Here is a 19,785-nt window from a genome sequence, read left to right as displayed (position 1 = left end):
TCCTCACTCCAAGTTATACCTTTCCTTCCTTTACGCTCCAGAATCTCTAAATCTTTTGAGGTATCCAGTATGCCTTTATGCAGGTTCTTATGCAGGAGCCCTGGTGGCACAGTAGTTATAATGCAGTATTGCAGGCTGATTCTGCCCACTGTAGAAAGGTCGATCCTGACCGGCTCAAAATTAATTCAGGCTTCCATCTTTCCAAGGTTGGTAAAATGAGGACCCAGATTGTTGGGGGCAATATGCTGACTCTGTAAACCGCTTATAGCAGAGGTCCCCAATCCCCTGTCCATGATGTACTACTGGGCTGTGAGCCATGCGGAACTGGGCCGCAGAAGCGGCGAATGAGCATGTGTGCACGCATTCCTACTTGCGCAAGCAGTAGGAGAGCATGTGTGTACACACTTCATTTGCACAAGTGGTGAGGGTGCATGCCTACCGCTCATGCAAATGGAGCTGCATGCATGCACTTGCTGATAGCTCACACGGAACCATCCCCTCTAACTACCACCCCCGCTGGAGAGGTTGGGGAATTCTGGCTTAGTGTATGCTGTAAAGCCCTATGAAGCGGTATATAAGTCTAAGTGCTATTGCTATTGCTACTCTCAATTAGAAGGATAGATAGTGACTTTCCATGGAAAAACTACCCCTAACCTCATGCCCGCTGCTTATGCTGAAATTGAACTTCTACAAATCCCAACCAATATGAACCTGCACATCAGAAGCGCAACAGGGTACAGATCAGCCTAGACATATAACCAGGGGTGGGATTCAATTTTTTTAACAACCAGTTCTGTGTGCATGGCTTAGTTGGTGGGTGTGGCTTGGTGGTCACGTGACTGGCTGGGCGTGGCCAACTCAACATCACTCACATCGAGGCACGCATCTCCTTATCTGGCCTCTCGTGACTGTGGGGATGCTGCAATAGTCGTAAGTGTGAAAAAAGGTCATAAGTCACTTTTTTCAGTGCCATTGTAACTTTGAATGGTCACTCCACACAAGCAAAGTACCAGCAAAGGAGGGGGGAAAAACTCCAGAGAAGTTCCTGAGACAGGAAGTCTAGTCCTGCCAAGAATGTAATAAGGGTTAACAAGAGAAGCAGTTTCTGTAAGCAACGCCAGAATGTTTCCTTCCTGCCTTCCTTACAGGATTAGGCCAGTAATTTCTTCTAACAACCGGCTCTCCGAACTGCTTAGAATGTTAACAACCGGTTCTAGCGAATAGGTGCGAACTGGTAGAATCCCACCCCTGGATATAACTCCTCTCCACACCACTCTCCCTAGCATAAACTGGGAGGGCAACATAGATTGTGTCCCTGCAGGCCAGATCAATAATAGCCCCAAAGTTGTAGTCTGAAACAAGGATTCCTTCACCATTATGGACAATATTGCAAGGATTTGTAAATGATATCCTCCAAGATGGGCTCCCCTCTGCTTGACACAGTTCGATGCACATGTCCAAATGAGTTATATTCTATCAATGGAGAGCAGGAGGGTTTAAAAATTTCTTTGAAAGAAGGGGTAGCATGCTTTCCCCAATTATTTTTCCAAGCCTGCAAGGAGAAGATAAGATGATCATTCTGAGGGAATCGAAAAAGCTGTCTCTTGTTCCACAACATCCCCACAATGTGGAAAAGTTATCAGTGGGTAGGCAAATCTTCTCTCTTCCCACTCCACTGCACCTGCTAGAATAGGAATCTAGTCTCATAGCTTTTCCTTCCTTCTTGGAGCCCTCCTCCATAGGGGATATGCACTAAGAGTTCCTGGTCTGTGAAGAACATCTCCAAAACACCTGAACAGCTTTGTTTCTTGGTTTTTCACAACTTGTTCCGGATCAAGACCAGCACCCGTGCTGCCCAGTCTAAATAAAGGTGAAATGAGTGGACAATGGCATGTCCAGCCTGGACAGCAGACCAGTGGGTCCCATGGGTTGGGAGGGTTGGAAAAGCATCATTGGTTCGGGTGACATTGAGCTTTGTCATCTGGAGAGGAAAAGAACAAGTGTGAGATAAATTGTCCACAGGAAAAATAGCAAACCCCATTTAAATGCCTGCCCCCAGTGATCATACAGCTGTATGATCTGCTAATTTAGAGCTACCATACCTGGAGTGCAAAGATTCTGGAAACTACTAGATGACAGCAAAGAGACACAAACAAATCAGAATACTCTGTTGCCTGCCACCTGGTGGCTTCCTCGAGGTTTGCACCACAGATATTATTGTTCTGAGCCCACTCATTCCAACCTTACCAGATGTTCCAGTCTTCTAAGGAGGCGTTCAAGCCGAGTGTGCACCGTGCCAATATCATGTTCCATGGGCCGCAGCCATGTCGCTGCCTTCTTCAGCCACTCAAAATGCCGTTGGTAGCTTTGCAAATCAGAGGCGAACCGGACTAGACCCGCAGAAACCTGGAGGAAGGGAAAACCATACCGAAATTATGAAGGGGAATGATTCCACTGCCCCCATCCTTCACTCGCAATGGAGAAACTGAGATGTTAGGGACACGGGACAGCAACTGGTTTGATTTGAATTTCCAGAGAAAATGGGAAAGTTCCCCAAGGAAATGTCACCAAAAGGAAAAGGAAAGTGAAACGATGATGAAGCAGCCTTCACCAGCCTGGTTCAACTCCCAGAATTCTCAGCAATAGCTTTCCTGTTTGAGGAATTCTGGGAGTTGAAGTTCATACATCTGGACGGTGTCTAGTTGGAGAAGGCTGCTGTGAAGCATCTGAAATCACCAACAACTGGATTTCCTACAAATGGATTTCCTGAGCTTTTTGTCCTCCAAATTATTTTGGAATACAATTCACACCAACTTGGAACATAACCAGAACTATTATCAACATTTCTAGAGGAATCATGGTAAGAAAAAAAATCAGTATTCTCATTGAAATCCTTATATTCCAGACAGAAAATGAGCCATTTCCAAACTGATGCTGTCTAGATATTTTGGACTACATTACTCAGAGTGCATCAGACTGGGAAAGGCCAGCTTCTGCAAACAAGGTATGATGCCATAAAGAATCTTAAAGGGGCACCCAAAAAAAGGGCTGTTTTTACCTGGATGTTGGCAAGTTCTACAGCATTCATGGATAAAACTGGCAGCGTTTCAAGCTTGTGTTCACCATCTGCTGGGAAGTGTCTCTTCTGTACAGGGAACACAAAAAGAGACAAATATGAAGCCAATTATGGCAAAAAAAAGCAGCTCTTACTTTTAAAAGGACTAACTTAGCATAATCTAATATAAACAGCAACCCAAGCATCCTCCAAATCTAAGATAACCGATTTTTATTAGAGGCTAAGAACACATCCGCCTGCTGGTCCATCAGTAGAACAAGTATCTGGAAAATGAAGAGAATGGCACCAAATTTGGTATGATGGGGGGGAAAAACAGCAAAAGAAAGATTGAGCTCAAAAATGGGTTGAATAAGGCTGCAGGCAGTGGAGAAAAACAATCCAGAAAGTTTTTCTCTAATGCATCCCTGTAGGAGAGGCAGCTGGGCAGTGGCTCAGAATGCTATCAACTGCTCCATTCTAAGCCCACCCACTCCCTGGTCATGTGACCCAAGAGTATTTGCAGCCTGTTCTGGGTCTCCGTTGTACATGCACAAGCACACATAAGACATAAGGTGTTTGTTGCACAGAAGCAAATATTGAAAAAAAATCCAGACACGCTCTCTGCAAGTCCTTCTGAACTTCAGTATTTCTCAGCCCTAACCCAATTTTTCAAGTTGCTAAGGTTGAGAAGAGCTACCTTGTCTTTAACAAACTTTACCTTTCTAGTGCTCTATGAACAATTTCCTGCCTTTATAGAAGGCAACGTTCTTTCTTGTTTGGTTGCACAACCAGCCAGACGTTTACACTGAATTGGGCACAGTTGTCTAGCTATTGAGGTCTTCCCAAGGAGCTGGGATAGGCAGGTGGAGTTTGATGGTGTTTGAAGAATCGTCGCAGGATGGAAGCTGTCCCAAGGAAGGCTGCCTTTTGCAATTGGCTGGTGGTGGATTTGTCAATGCCAATGGTGTTCAAGTGGTGCTCCAGTTGCTTTGGGACTGCACCCAAGGCGCCTATCACTATTGGTACTACTTTGGCTTTCTTGCGCCACAGTTGTTCTTCTGTGCTTCCATTTTCAGGATTTTTATTTTGTGATTGTCTCCAGTTCTTTCTCTTTTATTGTGCCATCTCCAGGTATGGTGATCTCCACTATCCAGATTATTAGGATGTCATAATGTATCATATGTGTAGATCTGGGCTGTGTGGCCTTTTGCAATTGGCAGATGGACGTTTTGTCAAACTGCAAATTGTTTAAGTGCCACCCAAGATTTTTTGGGGTATGGCGCCCTAGTGTGCTGATAACCACTGGGACCACCACAGCCAGTTTATACCAGAATCTTTCAATTCTGATGTTCAGATATTGATACTTTCCAATCATCCTTGTCTTCTATTCTGATTTCCCCTGGTATTGACACCTCAATTATTTGTGCTTTCTTCTTCTTAACCAATTAAATCTGGCATGTTTGCCATACGCTAAATAATAAAATAATATGGTGTCTTGGGGCTCAAGTCTGTCTTCAGAAATCCCACAATATTTGAACTACTGAAATACTTAACTACTGTTCATTTTTTTACTACTTTTTCAACTATATGTTCCCATCAATTTTTCATAATTGGTACATGATACTTTTTATAGATGTTCCAGTGAATCATTTTGGCTACTGTGTTGGTGTTTATCATCAATTTATGGAATCTTGCATGACCTGAGTACAAGATCTGTTTTTTTTCTGCTTCTTTGCACAACAACAAGAACAACAATAACAATATCCAATGGACTCCAATAGGGAAGGCTGCTGGACTTACAAAGTGGTTGGAAAGGGTCTTAGTATCAGTTAGCAGGTTTCTGGTCAAGGCAATAATGGAATCAAACTCCGTCCGTGGGTCTGTGGGCTTTAGTTTGGGGTTAGGTGCAGCCCAGAGTCCTTCATACAGACTCAGTAGCATCACTACAATCTGGCACACACCGTCTGCAAAGAAGAGAGAGAGAGAAAGAGAGAGAGAGAGGTCAAGGTTGGCTGTTAGAAAATCAAGGGCCATAAACCAACTTTTCCAAAACATCACCTGTGCATGTGGGACAGCCATCTCTGTAAACCACAGGAGAGACAGTCAGTGGTAATGACTCATAGATTGGGACTATTCATGAAACTATTGTTGGGTGTGACACAGACTTTCTTATATTGGTGAGCCGATTAATATTTGTAGAATGATGAGAAACTTCCATCTCTGAATTCTTGAGAGCGTGAAATTTACTTGTAAATTCTTGCTCATTTCTTTTATAGGGAAATCTGTTTTTTCTGAATTCAGCGAGGAACAAGGGGCAGCCTCCTGTTTCCCTGAGAGTTAGACTTTGATGTGGGTGAGAAAGAGAACAAAGGAATGCCTACATCCATGAAGTTGGAAAACATTTTGAAACTATCTTGATTAGCACCTTGAAGAGATTCCATTCATTTATTCATTTTACTATTCTGGATTCTACTAACTCCATTTTGATTGGTTCTCATGGCTAAACATGGACCCTTAAAGGCAAAGAGTTCACAAATGAGGAGTTATCCAGTAGCTTGGGAAGAAGTCTCAGACTGGGGGCCTATTTCTAAGGTTGTTGACCCAAAGTTGCTTTTTCAAAAGGCAACTGGACTTTCTTTGTTTTTGTTTGAAGACGTTTCGCTTCTCACCCAAGAAGCTCTTTCTTTGTTTTTGCTTGAAGACGTTTCGGTTCTCATCTAAGAAGCTTCCTCTGTTCTGCAGAACTGAGGAAGCTTCTTGGATGAGAAGTGAAACCTCTTCAAGCAAAATCAAAGGAAGTCCAGTTGCCTTTTTTGAAAAAGCACCGTTGAGACAACCATGACCTGGATGACAGAGAATCTCCATAGACATAAGATTGTTGGCGTTCATTTTCAACGCCCCCACTTCTGCAGCCCTGGGTTTGCTGTGTTTCCTTATTCTGAATGAACATGAGTGAATTCGCTCTCATTTCATGTGCTACATTGAGTGGTGAGTTTGAAAAACAGAATACAGGTAGACCTCAACTTATGACCATTCCTTTAGCGACTGCTTAAAGATACAATGGCATTGAAAAAAGTTACTTACCATCAGTTCTTGCACTTATGACCATCACGGTACCCTGTGGTCACCTTATTGTTTTATTTTTGTTTTATTTTGATTTGTCAATCGCTTACAAGATAATAGGTGTAAGTATATACATAGTTATGAATGCATGAAATGGGTACCCATAAGAAAAATAAAAGAAACAATAGGACAGGGACGGTAGGCACGTTGGTGCGCTTATGCACGCCCCCTACAGACCTCTTAGGAAAGGTGTGAGGTCAATAGTAGAAAGTGTAAAGTTGAAGTTTCTGGAGTTTGGGGAAGAAACTACAGAGTCGGGTAGAGTATTCCAGACATTGACCACTCTATTACTGAAGTCGTATTTCCTGCAATCAAGTTTGGTGCGGTTAACTTTGAGTTTGTATCTATTGTGTGCTCTTGTATTGTTATGGTTGAAGCTGAAGTATTCAATGACAGGTAAGTCATTCCAATGTATGATTTTATATACCATACTTAGATCAGACCGAAGACGGCGTAATTCAAGGTTTTCTAGATCTAGAATTTCAAGTCTGGTGGCATAAGGTATTCTACAACGAGTAGAGGAGTGGAGAACTCTGTGTGCTTGGCAACCAGCAGGTATTTATGATGGTTGCAGTGTCCCATTATTGCAACCATCTCAGATGGCTTCCAACATGCATGTGGAAGCCAGCAGAAAGCCATGAGTCAGTCACATGATGTCTCGCTAAATGACCATGTCAAAAAAAGGTTGCAGTCATATGATGTCTCACTTAATGATAGCGTTGCTTAACACTGAATTTTCCAGTCTCGATTGTGGTTGTAAGTCAAGCACTATTTGTAAACCACAAATAATGAACTAAGGCTAGTTAGTATGTTGTCTGACAAACACCCCTAGGCCTGCAAAGAAGGCTTAATGCATAGACCTGCCTGTGTACGTCTCAATTCATCTAAGGCCCTTTTCATCCTCTGAGGCTAAGGGTTCAAGGCCCATCTCCTTACGCTTTTATCAAATGAAACTGTTTTCTAGTCATGTCCTTTTCTGTCACTTTGATGGATTAACATAGTGCCTGCAGAATTTGATGTTAGTTTATACACATTTTTTCTTCTAGAATCTAACCCCCACCCTTGCACCGACATTCCTTCTTCAAAAGACCTCTTTCTTCCACTTGGTGAGAGAGAAGTGTCAAGGAATATTTTAAAATATTTGCGTACGTGTGTGTGTGTTTGTCTGGGTCCTTGAGGTGATCTAATCCCTGCAGCCGGTTCCCGGTTCAAAATTCTTTAAGCTCCTAATTAACTCTACTCAAAATAAACCCTGTGATACTGCTGTATTCTATGGCTATGTTCACCCAACACCCTTCACCAAATGAAATAAGTCTTAGCAGGTCCATTCACACAGCACCTTAATAGAGTTAGCCTCAACTATGTGGCTCTGTGTCACTTTGCCCTCTGGGTGAACCCAGATCATTCTGGTGAGTTTAGGGTGCAAACTTAGATTGTGATTTAATACAATAGGCACGTTAATGCTGGCTATTAATGTCATTTTACAGATGGGTCACAGTCACACTGAGGTTGGTTGATTGCAAATGAACTAACATAATGTGAAAATGGAAGAACAAAGTCGCTTATATGATCCCTTCAAAGGATAATGTTTTATAGGAGGTGGGGCTTGATTTACCATGACAATCAGGTCCAGAATTTCTGTTGCTAAGCAGAGTTGTTAACTGAGTCACGCACGATTTTATAACCTTTTTTTTTTGCCATGGTTGATAAGTGAGTCACTGCAGTTGTTAAGTGAATCATGCAGTCGTTAAGCAAATCTGGCTTCTCTTACTGACTTTGCTTGTCAGAAGCTAGCTGGGAAGGTCTCGAATATGATCCTGGGATGCTGCAATTGTCATAAATACATGCCCGTTGCCAAGTACCCAAATTTTGATCATGTGAATGTGGAGATGCTATGACGGTCAGAAGTGCGAGGACCAGCTGTAAGTCATTTTTTCCCGTGCCAGTGTAACTTCGAATGGTCACTAACCAAACGACTGTAAGTCGAGGACTACCTATACTGCAGAAATGTGAAACTGAAGCATTTGATGTCCATTCGTAGTTTTCTAAACCTTGCTTTATTTAAGCAAGAAATCCCCCTCCGTCCCATCCTCACCCCCAAATCCTGCTTCTTTCTGAGGTGAATTTCACTGGAAGCGCACCTGCCAAGACAGAGAGCGAGCATTTTAAGATGAAGGGTGTCTATGTTCAGTGGATGGAGTTGTGGGGCTTCGGGGGACTTTCTGAGGGTTAGGCTAGGTGTGAAAAAAAAGCCCTGCCTGGGATGTGGGGAGGGAATTCAGGAAGGGCCTAGAGGTGCCCCTGAAAAACATCTGGCAGCGCTTCTGAACACACACACACACACACACACACACGTCTGCTGGACAGGCAGGGAAGAGAGAGAAGGATTGTTGGGTTAGGGAATTCCTTTCCTGCAAGAGAGTCATCCCGGCGCCTTTGCCATGAGGTAAGGAAAAAAAAAAGGTCTCTTGGTATTCGGAAACAGTGATGCTGGGTCAGGAGGGAGGGGGAAGGATGGGGTGAGTCAAGGTGTTTTCATGGAAAAGCTATCCGGTGTTGTGTTAGGGAGCAAACTGCATATTTTCCCCCTGGCCAGGAGCGAAGGCATCGGCCTGGATTTCAAAGGTGGTTGGGGTTTTTCATGCCTTTTTCTCTGCCCGCCCATGGAGCTGAAATACTTTGGCAAAATTTTTTGGGAGCGGGGGGTGAGGGGGCAGCCAAAGAGGTCTGTCAGGGAAGCCTGTGGATTTGTAACCCCGGATCCCGTGAATCAAGACATATGTGAATAAAAGAACTCTAGAAATCTGGAGAGATATTTGCGGCTGATCTATTTTGCACCCCTGGTGCAAGTACAGGTAATCCTTAACTTATAAATCCTTCGTTTAGTGACAGCTCAAAGTTACAATGGCACTGAAAAAAAAGTGACTTCTAAGTATTTTTCACACCATTATGACTGCCGCAGCGTCACCATGAAGCACAAAATTTGGGCACTTCACCACGGCCATATATATGTACAATGGCTGCAGTGTCCCAGATCATGAGATCATCGTTTGTAGCCTCCTCGGATGACTTCTGACAAACGAAGTTAATGGGGAAGTTAGATTCATTTATCAACCACATGATTCACTTAACAACTGCAGTGATTCGCTTAATAACTGTGGCCAAAAGAGTCATAAAAATGGGGCATAACTCGCTTATCAACTGTCTTGCTTAGCAGTGGAAAATTTGGGCTCCTTTAATCAGTGGAACAACTTGCCTCCAGAAGTTGTAAACGCTCCAACACTGGAAGTTTTTAAGAAGAGATTGGACAACCTTTTGTCTGAAATGGTGTAGGGTTTCCTGCATGAGCAGGGGGTTAGACTAGAAGACCTCCAAGCTACCTTCTAACTCTGTTATTCTGCTACTGTGGTTGTAAGTCGAGGATTGCCTGTAACGTCTATTCAACTCTGGGATTTTCTGAAGAAACCTTTGAGCTCCACCCTGAGACAATTCATGGTCACTCAGCAACTTTTCCCACTCAAGAGCCACTTGAATCGTGAGATGGGTAGCAGATAAACTTGATAAATAAATAAACGTGAAGGAAGACAGGTGCTAAGAAACAAACTCTTCTCATTCCCCTACAGCAGTGGCCCCCAACTTTTTTTGTGCCACGGCCCGGTACCAGCATCACAAAATGATCTGTGGCCCGGTACTGGCATCAGCACACATGGCAAGGCGAGCTGAGCGACCGGCCAGGCAGCCGTCCCCCGCTTCTCCCCACCACCTTCAACTCCTCCTTTGTACCTTTGTCGATGGGCTTCGGGACGGCCGGGATGGTCGCTCGGCTCGCCTTGCCTTGGGTGCTGAAAGAATCCTCGCGCCTTAGTTTCGTTCGAAGCCCCGCCCCTTCGATGAAACTAAGGCGCGAGATTCCTTCAGGACAAACGCCGCTTTCCAACCGGAAAAGCTCACCGGAAGCACTTTCTCATCAAAACAAGATGGCAGCGCCCAGCAAACCGGCGGCCCAGTAGAAAATGTTCCACGGACCGGTACCGGTCCGGGGCCCAGTGGTTGGGGACCCCTGCCCTACAGCATGTAAAAAGTAATTTCATGGCATCCGGGCCAGGAAGATTCACTAATATATGCCAAGCGCCCAAATTTTGATCATGTGACCGTAGAAATGCTGTGACGCTCCTAAGAGAAAGGATCGAGTGTAAGTCACTTTTTTTCAGTGCCGTTATAACTCTGACTGGTCACTAAACAAATTGTTGACTGTCATGGATTACCAATACACCTGAGTGCAGAAGGGAATTTCTTATGCCTCAAAATCCTTTTCCTGTTTATTCTCTCTCTCTCTCCTATTATGCAATATGAGGAGCGGCCTCCCTTCCATAATATGTTGAGGTAGATATGAGTAGCACTTTCAGCCTGCCAGTAAATACAAAACAAAAAACATAAAACCCCAGGTACAAAGCACTGGATGATTTCCCAGGGGGAAAGCATGGAGAAGGGATGAGGGCTGGCACAGATTGGAAGGGCTTCAGACGACATCTTCCCCAGGTTCTCCAACCCAGCCAGCAGTACTAATTAAACTGGGATCCCGAGCAGGTGGAATAAAAACATGAGGCCCTTAGTCCTCCTGAAGTTTTTCGACTCCTCTGACCCTAGAGAAATTTGGCTCAAAAGAGATTCTCTTTCCACATGTTGATCTTCTCGATATCTACTCTCCCTCCCACCTACCATTCTGGGGTTACAAGCGGGCCTTGGGCTAATCCCAGAAAAGCAGTTCCTCTTACGGCACCGTGGTTCCTGACGTCATTGTCTTTACACTATGTCCAAGTGAAGGCTTTTTGGTGCCTATTTTACAGTTTTGCTGGCCGTTGGATTGGAAGAAGACCAAATTGCTGAGCTTTATTGTAATCTGCTCGGAGAGAATAGTTAAGAAAGGCAAGGCGAAGACGCTTCTAAAACAAATAGATACTTGAGGGTAACAGAGTAAATTCACCCAAGGACCTGATCAATTTGTGTTTACCCTGCAAACTTAGGAATGAATAGATCAGAAAAGGCCTGGATCCTCCCACTGGTTGCAAGACCCAGCTAAACGGCTTTCTTGAGCATCATTAAAGCCACTGACTCCCAAGCAGCTGCTGCTTCTTTAATGGATATTATGCTCCTTTGCTCCTCATGGAGACCCACACATAAATATGGTTGTGTTTGCATTTAGAAATTAATATGTAGGGTGCATAAGATTAGACATCCAGGAAGAAGGGTGTTTGGATTGAGAGAAATAAAATAGACTTAGCCAAACTGGTAGCTTTGGTAAAAGAAGCAGTTAAAAGGAGGGTTGAGAAGTATTGAGTATTTCTACTTTAATGAAAAGAGGGAGTAGAGATAACACGAAAGCCGTGTTCCAATATCTAAGGGGCTATCACAAAGAAGGGGGTGGGTCAACCTATTCTCCAAAATACCTGAAGGCAGGATGAGAAGCAATGGATGGAAACTAATGAAGGAGAGAAGCAACCTAGAACTAAGGAGGAATTTCCTGACAGTCAGAACCATTAATCAGTGGAACAAATTGCCTCCATAGGTTGTGAATGCTCCAACACTGGAAGTTTTAAGAAGATATTGGACAACCATTTGTCTCAGGGTTTCCTGACCAAGCAGAAGATTGGACTAGAAGACTACCAAGATCCACTCCAACTCTGATATCCTGTTAAGTATTAAAGCCAGATTAATCTCAGGTAGTATAGGATTGTATCTGATAGGATGGCAAACGTAGTCTTTTCACCCAATCTTATTTACAGAGGCAGGCAATTGCAACTCCCTGGAGCAAAACATGTAGAAATGCAGTTGCTAAGATATTCCTGTTTGGTGCAACATGGGCACGTGAAACTCTGTAGGTGTTCACCTTAAAACTCTTTAAATTTGGGTGGCTCTCTAAGCAACGTACGGTTGGAAACATAACAAAGAGTTGCTGGCACTAATGGATTAATACATTTTCTGGCTGCTGTGAGAAGTCAGTAAATGAGCAGACTGGCCTGGACAGTGGGTGGCTGTACAGATATTCTGGGTCTCAAGCTTACCCAGAGTTGGTCAATGGCTAAGAACTAGGTATTGGCTGAAGTATAGTCCCAAGCAGCTTGAAGCCCCTAGTTGCTCTCCTTCAGAAGACACGGACAAAGAGGTTCACACCAAGATGCCAAGATAAACCTAAGATTTTGTTTTCCATTCTCCCCAGGCCAAGAGACAAAGACCTAGCAGCACGAGACAGAAGAAGCTGGCATCATGTGGTGCAGCTCTCAGACCTCAAGGAAGGAAGGGAGGGTGATTTTTCCCAGCATTGGGATTTTATAGGTCTGCTTAGCTGGATGAAGGAGTGAGGGAAGGCGTCAGAGGGCCCGAGCTGATGCAGCAGATGGCTGCACGAGCAACTCCAGCTGGGTGGGCACAACCCTTCCCCCCAGTAGCCATATGTGCAAGGCTCAAGCGTGCATGTATCTCTGGATGCCTTCCCTTTTCTTTAATGGAGACAGACAGGCATGCACAGGAGGAGCCACGGAAAAAGGCACACAGCCATCTAGGAAAGCACATATACCCAGAACCAGCTCCTACGCTATACGTGCAAATTAGAGGTAGTCCTTGACCTAAAACCACTAATTTAGTCACCGTTTAAAATTACAGTGGCACTTTAAAAAGTGATTTACAACCTGTCTAACCACTTGCACTCCACACACATGGTCATGTGTTCAAACTTCAGATACTTGGATCTGGCATATATTAAGGAGGTTCGCAATGTCCCATGGTCACTTGATCCTCATTTGTGACTTTCCCAGCCAGCTTTTGACAAGCAAAGTCGATGGGGAAGCCAGGTTTGCTTAACGACTACGTGATACGTTTAACTGCAGTGATTTGCTTAACAACCAAGGCAAAAAGATCTTAAAATCGTGGTTCACTGAACAACTGCCTTCCTTACTAACCGAAATTCTGGTTTCAGTTATGGTCATAAGTCAAGGACTGCCTGTATAGCTGACCTGGCATCTTTCCTTGCAAGAGGCACAATACCTCACATATGCTGTCATTGCACAATTAGCACCTTTTGCTACCCAGGGATGAGATGTGGGGGGGAGGGAATTAAAAAAATATCAAGATTTATGTCATAACCTTGCCCTTCTTTGACATGTGCCAATGCACATAAAACGGGGTAGATTGGGCAATGATTATAGAGGTCTGTCCACCATTTAAACTATTTCCTCCCCCCCCCTCAACACAGACGGTTCTCAAATGACAATTGGAACCAGAATTTCCGTTGCTAAGCAAGGTCGATTTAGCGAGTAGTGCCTGACTTTACAACGTTTTTTGCCATGGTTGTTAAGTGAATCATTGTAGTTGCTAAGATCACATGGTTGTTAAGTGAATCATGTGATCATTAAGTGAATCTGGCTCCCCCCCCCCTCCCCCCCCCGCGCTCATAAACGACTTGGAAGAATCTGTCTGAGAAGGTTATAATGGCAATCAGATGATGCTGGAATGCTCCAACCATTGTAAATACATGCCAGGTGGCCGAATTTAGCATCTCCGTGTGGATGCTACAATAATTTTAAGTGCGAGGACCGGTTGTAAGTCCCTTTTTTCAGTGCCACTGTAACTTCGAATGGTTGCTAAATGAATGGTTATAAGTCAAAGACTATTTACACCTTCAACAGAAGAAATAAATCTGCAGAGATAGAGAAATCCCATTTGAAATAAACTTTCTTAGCAGTTCTGAAATCTTCACCACACTGTAATTGAGTTGCTGTTTTACAGCTATTGATCTGTTCTAGCTCTGGGTGTGAAAGGATCCATCTTTATTTTTACAAATCTATCAGGTGTGCACACATACACACACCTAGCACACATACCCATATCCCCTCACCATGGATTTTTCTTTTTTTCCTCCTTTTTTTACAACAATAGGACTATTTAAATGTACTTGGGACTATGTAAATGTCTGCGTGGAGGGCTTAAAAAAAGGGAAAGAAAGAAGATGGAGGCTCTAATGCTACGAATGAAGATTCATTTGTTTGTCATCAGTTTGAGGCTGAGCGATAATTGCCATGTCACAGCTGCCACCTTGAGGATTGGGGTTTTTTTCTACTTTTTTGACCATACCCTGCAAAACACATTTTTTTTAAAAACTCCCATATACCCATCAAGCAGTGGTGGGATTCAAAATTTTTTACTACCAGTTCTGTGGGCATGGCAGGGGAAGGATACTACAAAATCTCCATTCCCTCCCCACCCCACTAACCTGCTTTCCAGCTCTGTTCTCCTGTGCAGGGCAACAAAAGAAGACCCAGCCGATCAGCTGGGACTCAATGGGAGGCAGAGAATAGATGGGGGTGGGGCCAGTCAGAGGTGGCATTTGCGGGTTCTCCGAACTGCTCAAAATTTCCGCTACCGGTTCTCCAGAACTGGTCAGATCCGGCTAAATACCACCTCTGTCATCAAGCACATTCACTGAGAACTGAGCTCTACACAGAAGTAGCAGGCAACACAATTTAGGTCAAGTCAACATGGTTTAAAAACCGTAGCAGTTGCCAACCATCAGAGGGAAAGGATAGATCCTAAAGCTATTAGTCAGTTGGGAAGGCGACCAGGGAGAAAGAGGTGAGCCAGTAAGAAGGATGATGTTTTAAAAAATCTATTTCCAGAGGGGATGGCGTGCGAACAGGCGGCCAAAAAAGAGACACAGTTAGGCCTCTTCGTGTTATTGAATTCAAAGGCAATTTTTGCATTTCTTTATGCAACTATGTACCAGAAATGCAAACAGAAAACGGTTTGAGAGGCAAGTGAAATTCAAGATTTTTTTCTTATTGAATTTTTTTTTTTTTTGAAAGGAGAATAGAAGATGTTATCTTTTGCTTATAATTTCCTGATTGGGGGTGATGGGGAAAACCGAGGACCGGGTGAAGAGTAAGTTCAGGTTCTACAGGTTTTGAACTAATAAAAATTCTGATGGCAGCTCCATCATGGACAGATAAGGTCACCCCGAAGAGACCACTGCAGAAACCTTAGTCATGGTGTGAAGTTACAACTTAAGGCCCTTAGGCACCCAGGTAACCCACGGACACCCTCTCCCTTCCCCGCAACCTCTTTGCCTGTAAATACTTATCAGAGAAATAAATGGGAACCAATTTTGCAGAGGGATTGTAGGAATCCAATTCATTTAAAAGACAGGTGAATGGAGATTGAAGAGATGATCGAATGGGCTGCGTACGGGGAATTCCACTTTTCTACGGTACTTGGATACTAAAATGCAGACAGAGAGGTTCTGAAGTTTAGTTTTATAGTTGCAAAGCTTTATTTTAAAAAAAAGTGCACATAAGAATGGTATCTTGTACTATCTCAGACGTTTGATAGTTTCCTAACCTAGTTTGTTTTTTTTATTACTGTGTTTGCACAGGCTAGGCTAAAATAAGGGTGAATTGTTTGAGAATTTGTATGCTATGTAAATCTAGTCCGTGTTATTAAGAATCAGATCTTAGAAATATCATGGAGACCAATTCCAACTTGATCTTTTCTACCAGTTCAGTAGAAATAAAGGATTACTACTATGATTATATTATTGGTCACACAGTCAGCCAGGTACTTAGACTGGATTTGGCATTTTCGTCCACTTATTGAGTCTTTCCCAATTACAGGTAGTCCTTGACTTAAGACTACAACTGGGACAAGAATCCCCATTGCTAAGCAAGGCAATTGTGAAGTGTGCTCAATTTTATGAGCTTTTTGCCACAGTTGTTAAGCAAACCACTGCTTAACAGTTGTTAATTGAATCACACAGTCATTAAGCAAATCCAGCTTCCACTATTCACTTTGCTTGTTTGAAGCTGGCTGGGAAGGTCACAAATAATGATCACATGACCCTGGCACACTGCAACTATTGTAATTATGTGCCAGTTACCAAATGCCTGAATTTTGATCATGTTACCATGGGGAGGTTGCGATGATCATAAGTGTGAGGACTGGTCATAAGATACTTTTTTCACTGCTGTTGTAACTTTGAATAGTTACTTAACAAATGATTGTAAATTGAGGACTACCTGAACTATGATCAGTCACGCAGACAGCCAGATATTTAGACTGGATTTGTACAGAGACTGAGATCAGTAAAATCGGAACAATCACCAAGGCAAGTTATAATACAATTCCATGTTTCAGAAACGGATAAGTCATTTTAATGCTTCTCTTACAATTAAAAAAAGATAAACAAGAAATTTCAGGGACTGAATTAATAGAAACCAGGCACTAATTGCAGCGTGCAAACTCTGTATGCTCTCTTCTTCTGGAAAACTTGGGCAACATGCCCCTGTGGTTATGTGGGTGTGTGAAAGGGGAGGAATGAGTTGGTGCAGTTTTTATTAGGCACTTGCTAGACTCAGATGTTTACAAGGGGCCAGATAATATTATCCTTCTCTGAAAGCCTCTCAAGATTTCTACCTGAGTTTCTAATTGCAAAAAGGCCCACAGTTTGATAGAGTCCTGCAAGGTGGTGCCAAGATTTGTCCAGCAAGCAGCATTCCCCTTCTGGAGGCAAAACAACAGTAGCCATTAGGGTTGATATCCTACGTAGAGGCATGTCTACCTTCCCCCAATTAGTATTTTCTGGGGTCCCTGATGCTCTCTGAGTTTGGGGTTTTTCTTGCAGACGTTTCGTTACCAAACTAGGTAACATCATCAGTGCTAGCCAGTGTTAATATTCTCCACATGAAGAGGTCTACAACTGCCTCCCATCCCTCTGAATCCAAAAGAGATGGCCTGCTTGGCCTAACACATCTGCAAGGCACCAAGCTGAGAAAAGAGTTGGGAAGTGGACATCTCGACATTCATTTAGCAATCATTCAAAGTTACAACGGCACTGCAAAATGTGACTTATGACAATTTTTCACACTTATGACCGATGCAATATCCCTGTGGTCACATAATCAAAATTCACTTAATATTGTTTGTCACGGCAATGTCCTTTTTGGCCTTCTGACAAAGTCAATGGGGAAGCCAACTCAACAACTGTGTTACTAATTTAACAACTACAGTGATTCACTTAACAACAGTGGGAAGAAAAGTCATAAAATGGGGCAAACTCACTTAACTGTCTTGTTTTGCGGCAGAAATGGTGGGCTTAATTGTGGCCGTAAATCAAGAACTATCTGTACTCACCATCCAACACATTGTTGATCTACCAGCAAACAACAGTTAAGACTGAAGGTGCACACAATTGACAAAGCACACTCTTAATTCATCTTATTATCTTGGGGTCCCTCTCTTATGTCTTCACATACCCAAAGTCAGTTTTGTATTCTCACCGAGTTGACTGAAATTGATGTTTCATTCCATTTCTTGAGCAGAGTTCCTTGTAGGTTTTTTGGGGGTAGGGGGTAACAATAATTTCCGATCATTTTGTTTAGATATGGTTTTTGTTTGTTGTTTGACTTAAGTCTCCTCAACAGCCCTGGAATTTCTTGTAGTCTCCTGTCTACATACCTACTAGTATCTTTTCAAGGCTAAAGGGACATTTTAATCTTTAAATTGCCTATAACGCCCAGTTATAGGAAGACATATAAATGACCCTACAAAAAAAAGGTGCCAGGCTTTGAAATATCATGACAGCAATGGACAATCCTGAATAGGATTCACACCTCACATGGCGTCTGCTGGGAATCTCTATATAAATAGGGCATAGTATCCCCCCCTCAGTGTGGCTGTGGGGTCCCACATCAAACTGGAGATTGCCTTATGACCGGCTGCAAACTGAGGGCATATAACGATCTAGAATCTGATTTTTAAAAAAATATAAATGATCCTGCACTTCAATAGTTAGATGACCTAGACATTGATATTTGAACACCGATCTTTCTGACATATTTTATTGGGTTCTGCTAATCTATTCGAAATGTTAATTTATATTGTTAGTCCATGTACTACGATATGTCATACATGAAATAAAATAATGAATAAAATGTTAAATTTCCTCTTGGCTGCTTTTTAAAAGTAGAATATTATTTGTTATTTTCTGCTGTAGCTTAATTCTTGCTATGCCAAAAAAAAAAAAAGAGGCTGCACCTTCTAATCAAAGCTACTTTCCCCTTAGAATATTACTTAACATTGACCTGACACTTTTAATTCCCAAACTGCTTAATGATCCTTAGCTCATTCATTTAAACCCAATTGTCTGCTAGCAAGTCCATCAGTCTACCTACCTCCCAGGGTTGTTGTGAGCTAGTAAATGAGATAAGGATTGTAAAAATGCCAAGCCATTAAAAATGTCCATAAATACTCAATAAACATGGCTGGATTCAGACAGCTGGTGCCAGCAGAAAAAAAGACAGAGAAAAATAGATTAGGTAATTTTTATCACATTTTTTGTCAAGATGGGATTTTGTTTTGTCTCATGTGTGAGGGAGAAGGTGGTGGTGTATAGTTTGTGTGAGGGAGAAAGTGGTGGTGTATAGTTTGATGTCAAAACTTACAAGCTTTTAAGCTTTTCTCTACATAGCATTCTATTACTTGATTTAGTAGACTCTAAAGAAACAGAATAGAAAAGTATTGAGCAGTGATGCTTTATGAACTTTGGTGTTGGAAAAAACTCCCGAGAATAGTGTGGACAACTAAGAAAACAGATTACAGAACAAATCAACAAATCCATCCAGAGTTCCCACTTCAGGCACAAATTCTGCACAAGCCCAGGATTCAAAAAGATCTTGACAAACTTGCACAATGGGCCCTATACAACAAAATGAAATTTAATGTGGAGAAAAGTATTTAGGCAGGAAAACCCAAAGGTACAAATACGTATTAGTTAAAACCTGGCTCAAAAACAGTAACTGTGAGAGGAACCTTGGGGTCCTAGTGGACAATCACTTAAATATGAGCCAGCAGTGTGTGGCAGCAGCCAAAAAAGCTAATACAATCCTTGGTTGTATAAACAGAGGCATAGAATCAAAATCACATGAAGTATTAGTACCACTTTATAAATTCTTAGTAAGACCACACCTGGAATATTGCATCCAGTTTTGGTCACCACATTAAGAAAAAACGTTGAAACTTTGGAAAAAGCAGAGAGAAGAACAACTAAGATGATTAAAGGCCTGGAGTGTAAAACATATGAAGAAGAGTTGCAGTATTTGGGTTTGACTAGCCATAAAACTCACTTAACAACAATCTCATTTAGCAACAGAAATTTTGAGCTTAATTGTGGCCATAAGTTGAGGACTACCTATATTCTGAAAACTCAGTTTTTGAGAAAAAGCTAAAGAAAAAAAAACACAAAGAAAATGAGAATAGTTATCTTTAGATGTCATGCATAGCCTAATTGTGATGTAGGTTTACGACTTTCTTAACGCTGTTGAGGAAAGCTGCTTAGTAGTGGTTTAAGGGTTAGCCTGTTGTATCAACCATCCAATTGTAGTTCCTTCTACAAACCCGTTAAGAAAAACAAGATTTACCTCCCTGAACCTAGTCAACATGTAGCAAGGGTCTTAGGTACTCCTTCCTGACAATAAGGCCTAGTTTCTATTGCTGAAGGAGAACAAATAAGCATGTTTGGAATTGTTGGATCAACCCATACACAGTTTCTCCCTCTCAGTGGAGAT

At 42.5% G+C, this 19,785-nt stretch overlaps 1 protein-coding gene across 1 annotated transcript; it reads right to left on the bottom strand.

Moving 5' to 3' along the window:
• Positions 1–1,026: 1,026 nt before the first annotated feature.
• Positions 1,027–5,258, bottom strand: IL11 (interleukin 11). Its single transcript, XM_026682410.2, has 4 exons — positions 4,856–5,258; positions 3,059–3,145; positions 2,248–2,406; positions 1,027–1,981 (listed from the first exon to the last, which is right to left on the bottom strand). The coding sequence occupies exons 1-4, from the start codon at positions 5,132–5,134 to the stop codon at positions 1,817–1,819; spliced, it is 690 nt and encodes a 229-aa protein (XP_026538195.2). The 5' UTR covers positions 5,135–5,258; the 3' UTR covers positions 1,027–1,816.
• Between the last annotated feature and the right edge of the window lie 14,527 nt (positions 5,259–19,785).

The sequence above is a fragment of the Notechis scutatus genome, chromosome Z, assembly GCF_049901735.1.
Source record: "Notechis scutatus isolate UNSWTSFEM ecotype Mainland chromosome Z, rNotScu1.2, whole genome shotgun sequence".
Taxonomy (NCBI): Eukaryota; Metazoa; Chordata; class Lepidosauria; order Squamata; family Elapidae; genus Notechis; species Notechis scutatus.
Note: the sequence above shows the minus strand (reverse complement) of the source record. Positions and strands in the feature narration are given on the sequence as shown.